The sequence below is a fragment of the Enhydra lutris genome, unplaced genomic scaffold (assembly GCF_002288905.1).
Source record: "Enhydra lutris kenyoni isolate GAN:26980312 unplaced genomic scaffold, ASM228890v2 scaffoldscaffold6, whole genome shotgun sequence".
NCBI classification, from domain to species: domain Eukaryota; kingdom Metazoa; phylum Chordata; class Mammalia; order Carnivora; family Mustelidae; genus Enhydra; species Enhydra lutris.
The window spans coordinates 42424820-42429786 of NW_019154090.1; the positions used below are offsets into that span (position 1 = coordinate 42424820).

Here is a 4967-nt window from a genome sequence, read left to right on the forward strand (position 1 = left end):
GGGGGTTCCCTCTACCTTTTTGCTCTGGTTCTGAACCACTTCCACCTTTTTGCCCTGATTGGGGCTCCCCTCTGCCTTTTTGCCCTGGTTGGAGGCCCCCTCTGACTTTTTGCCCTGATTCTGTGCCCCTTCTGTCTTTTTGCCCTGATTCTGGGCCCCCTCAACTTTTTTGCCCTGGTTGAGAGCTCCCTCTGCCTTTTTGCCCTGGTTGGGGGCCCCGTCTGTCTTTTTGCCTTGGTTGGGGGCCGCTTCTGCCTTTTTGCCCTGGTTTGGAGTTCCTTCTGCCTTTTTGCCTTGATTCTGGGCCCCCTCTGCTTTTTTGCCCTGGTTTGGGGCCACTTCTACCTTTTTGCCCTGATTCTGGGCTCCCTCTGCCTTTTTGCCCTGATTCTGGGCTCCCTCTGCCTTTTTGCCTTGGTTGGGAGCCCCCTCTGCTTTTTTGCCTTGGTTAGGAGCCCCCTCTGCCTTTTTGCCCTGGTTGGGGGTTCCTTCTGCCTTTTTGCTCTGGTTCTGGGCTCCCTCTCCCTTTTTGCCCTGTGCAGTGCCAGTGGCGGGGATACTGGCCTTGGCACCCACTGGGGGCACAACCACCATAGGCACCTCCTTGGGAGCAGTTTCTAAGATGGCAGCCTTGGAGGCAAGAACTTGGATGGAATTCACTACAGAACTGACTGCTGGTTCCACCTTTGCCACTTTTTTCTCCTTTTTCTTTTTGTCCTTAGGGGAGGAGGCGAGCTTCACTTGGGGCATGGCTGGTACCGTGGCTATGGGGGCAATGACCACGGGGGACTGGACTGGGGTTGGAGCCACGGCCACTGCAGGTGCCCGCATTGGGTCTTTGAGAAGGATGGTCATGTTGGGGACTGGATCATGGTCAGGTATCTTCCCGTTAGGTTTATCTTCCTTTTTCTTGGTCTTTCCTTTCTTCTCCACTGTTTTCTCCTTCTTTTTCTTCTCCACTTTCTGGTGGTGAGTTTTCGCCATCTCCTTGCGCTGGTTGGCCAGAGCTTCTTCATAGGACGTCTCCTTCATGGAGAAGGTTGACACGAGGAAGATGCCAATGGCGGAAACAACCATGAATCCTCCGAAGACCACAACCCCCAAGGTCTGAGTGTCGTAAATATCCATCCTGGCTTGCTTTCCTTTCACCTGCCAAATACATACATGTAGATTACTTTTTGTAGGAACTGCAGCATTTATCAGTTTCCATCCTCATCCCTACCCCCAAACTTAAGCTTTCATTAATTCTTCAGACTGGTAAGTTCAAAGAAGAAACAAATTCCTGCAATCTCTGATGTCATACATTCCTTCCTGCCCCTCTTTAGAAGTAAGGCACCTTTTTAAAAAAAAAAAAAAAAAAAAGATTTATTTATTTGAGTGAGAGCAAGCGAGCATGCACTCACGGGGTGGGGAGGGGTACAAAGAAACTTAAGCAGACTCCACGCAGAGCCCAACGTGTGGCTCAATCTCAAGATCCTGAAGCCCCACGGAGGCTTGATCTCATGACCCTGAATCACAACCCAAGCCAAAACCAAGATTCAAATGTTTAACTGACTGTGCCACCCAGGCACCCCCAGACTAAGTTTTTATGCAAGATATGAGCAGCCTCCATTAGAGCTAGGATAGGAAGCAACAGAGCAACAGCAGCATACAGGTCTGTACACGTAATACCCTGGAGACTCAGAAGTCCCAATCACAATTCGATAGATTCTCTATTGCAGGGGTCAAAGATGCACATAAACACATGCATGGACAGGGGTGAGCAATGGGGAGTGGTGAGGACTGTGGCAAGAATGTCCCAGCAAATGAGGGGGAAAGCATCACCCAGCCATAGCTGATTGTTGTAGAAATATGAGCGCCATGTTGAGAGATCGCTTACTTTTTCAAATTAGGCTAGAAATCTTTTTTTTTTTTTTTTTCTAAAGTGAAATAAACAGATTAAAAATAAAAATACCATGTAAACCAAACCAAGTCCCTCTACAGGCTTTCAACTGCATGCACTCGGGCACACCATCTCAACTCTGTTGTCTCCCTTCCCCAATGTTGTGATAAACGCGATGACCAAGGGTCAGAGACAATCCTTCAGAATCCTGGAAAGCGATCAAAAATTTGTTGAGAAAAAAATGGCCCTCAGGATAGTTCCTAAAGAGCTGCAAAACTTGTGAGGTGCCTGTGTGGCTCAGTAGGTTGAGGGTCAGACTCTTTATTTCAGATCAGGTCATGATCTCAGGGCTGTGAGATCAAGCCCCAAGTCAGGCAGGCTCAGTGCTGGCCATGGAGCCTGCTTAAGATTCCCACTCCCTCTCCCTTCCCCCACTTCTCTCTCTCTCTCTCTCTCTCTCTCACACACACACACACACACACACACACACAGAAGGAGTGGCAAAATTTGCAATCTGCACATTAGGAAACAGGAAGTCAGGGAAAGTACACCAAATAACAGACCCCAGGTGTGGAATTTCATGTCTGCAGGCTGCAAAGAGGGAGGGAAACCACTGTCATCAGACCCAATCCTCACCCCAGGGAGGGAGCCCTTTGCCTGATGACATTTTCCAAACCAAGAGCACAAGCCACCTCTTTTCACTGCCTGTGGACCAGTCCACAGCTTCCTGGCTGCCAGCCCAGGCTGGGTCCGACTTCAGTGAGGAGCCCCAAGAGGCTTACTTATTTGGATCCATCCATCTTTTATCAGCTAATTTTGATGCTACTATCACAGTCCCAGTCCCCTGAACAGATCCTAGGCCCCTGTAAAGAGGAGCAGTGATGGAATTAGTGAACAGAAGACAAGTGTAAGAAGGCAGACAAGCGAAGGTGGAAAGAGGGAGGAGGGCGCAGAAGAAGAGAGGTCAACAGGCTCCCTTCCTGGCATGACCCCTGCCCCCCCAAATCTCTAGACCTTGGGGCAGGCCAGGTCCAGGCTTGTCAGTTGAGATTCCTCCTCCATTGGGGATGGCAAGAGAGTGGGAATTTCAAAAAAAAAAAAAAAAAATCACAAAATCCAAATTCTGACAGTAGGGCATTTTAAAGAAGGGACTGAGAAGAGATTGTTTTACATGTCTCAGCATTAAGTTCAAAGAAGAATCGTTCTCATCACAGAACACACACACAATTTCACTTTCTAAATAAGTCCCTTGCTAGAACAGGGTTAAAGGGACTCGTAACAAAAACTCCATGGCCCACGCCCCCCCCATGCCGTAACCCCCACTAGCTTTGGCTAAAACATTTGCTTCCCCCTGACTATCACCCTGGGTTTGCAGGACCGGGGAACCTCTTTATCACAGCCATAACCTTCACAAGTGAAGTGTAACGTGGATTCATGGAGCCTTCAAATCCTGGGCAAGTGGATTCTGACCTCTGGCTGTGGGTTCTGACAGTGGGAGCCACAGCCAGGTGCCCTCAGGAGAGGGTGTCCCAAATTAGCCTTTCTAGGAACACACTCACAAACGAGGTATGGGAAAGGACACTGTACCCTACTTGGCCCTGGAGGGAATCCAGTGGATGGAAGGGCAGGGACAAGAAGGTGTTGAACGTTCTACAGTCTTGGTGGACATCCGTCCACTAGAACTCTGGGTCCTCACGAGGACCTCTCCAAACTTTGCCAACACAGACACATTCAGGTACAAACACCACATTATAATAACTGTATGAGTCTATTCTGATGACAAAAGTCCTCTGACACACTCCCCTTCTTCTGAGGCAGTGCGATGCCAGGGGTCTGAGTCACGCCACGAGCCCCAAGCAGCTTCTCAGCAACTGTACCCTCCACGAGCCGGCTCCCAGGGAGCTGCAGGAGGGTCACGGTGCTGACGCAGTCACCAGGCTCTTACAAAGCAAGGTCTGTTTCCTGCTGAGCACTGTAGGATCGGGGCAGCCTTGTGGTGGAGGCAGAAGAGCCAGGGCTGAAAAAAATCGCCTTGAATCTTACTCAAGTTAGGCCAATATGGGATACAAAAATATATCCTCTGTTGGGAGCACAGACTCCACAAAAGCTAAGCTGGGGAGAATATTTCTTCCTCTGCTGCACACACAAATGTATGTTTGATGGCAGCCCGATATGTCTTCCAAGTTTGGCAGAATGGGCTGCTCGAAAAAGAAACCCTATTCCCCACCACTAATTCCTGAGTTAGAATTTTGTCAAAAGAAATCTTTCACAGGAAAAATGAAAAGCCCTAGTCTTGATAAGTAGTACCCCGAAACATTTACAGTGAAGGCCATATCCCCACATACAGCAAGGAGTGCCAAGGGAGAGGCAGCCATCTTGTTGCTCTGCAGTTGGCTTGGGTGGGGCAGGAACATCACGGAGAGATCCCAGACTCACAGGGGCAAGAACACCAGGGTTGCCTCCCAAGTGTGCTCTTGACACCAGCATTCTGGGGGCTTTGCTTCTGAAATTCATGCTGTCACAAAAGGACCCCCAGCAGGAATGTCTTTCTGGGTTTCCCACAGGGCCAGGCCCAACTGGCAAAGAACGGGGCCAGTTATGTGACCATCCACATATCTTGTATGGGCTGACCACAGAGAACCTACGTTCTCTGGGAGAGGTCTATGAACTAGGTGCTCGTACTTACTATTGCTAGTACACTTAAGAGTGTAGAGCAGAAACGTCAAGGTTCCAGGAGGGAAGGAAGCGAGAGGCCACCCAAAGGCTTGGGGAGCACTCCCAGGCTCAGCTGGCGGAAACTCACTGACCACCTTGAGGGTCCTGAGAGAATGGGTTTTCTTCCGTTCCTAGGGAGTAAGGATTTAGGGAGCAAACGTGAGTGGAAGCCCTCAGTTCTTTAGACATGACACACATCTGCTAACTCGTGTGGCCTACCTAGCTGGTCCAAATTGGCCACTTCAGGCCAATTTGGCAATTGGGATTTGAGTAGGTTTTGTGAAGAGACCCTTTAAAGCACCCCCAGGGCCAGGTCTCATCACTGGGCAGCTCCTCTGCTGTGGGCCAGGGGAAGGGAGACTCGTGAGGC

The 4967-nt window shown here is 49.8% G+C and overlaps 1 protein-coding gene across 1 annotated transcript in view; it reads right to left on the reverse strand.

Moving 5' to 3' along the window:
* LOC111141406 (ribosome binding protein 1) overlaps window positions 1-2936 on the reverse strand; it is a 41867-nt gene extending 38931 nt beyond the window's left edge. Inside the window, 2 exon segments of the mRNA XM_022493931.1 lie at window positions 601-1149; window positions 2897-2936. Coding sequence (XP_022349639.1) covers window positions 601-1128 — 528 coding nt within the window. The 5' untranslated portion in view covers window positions 1129-1149; window positions 2897-2936.
* Between the last annotated feature and the right edge of the window lie 2031 nt (window positions 2937-4967).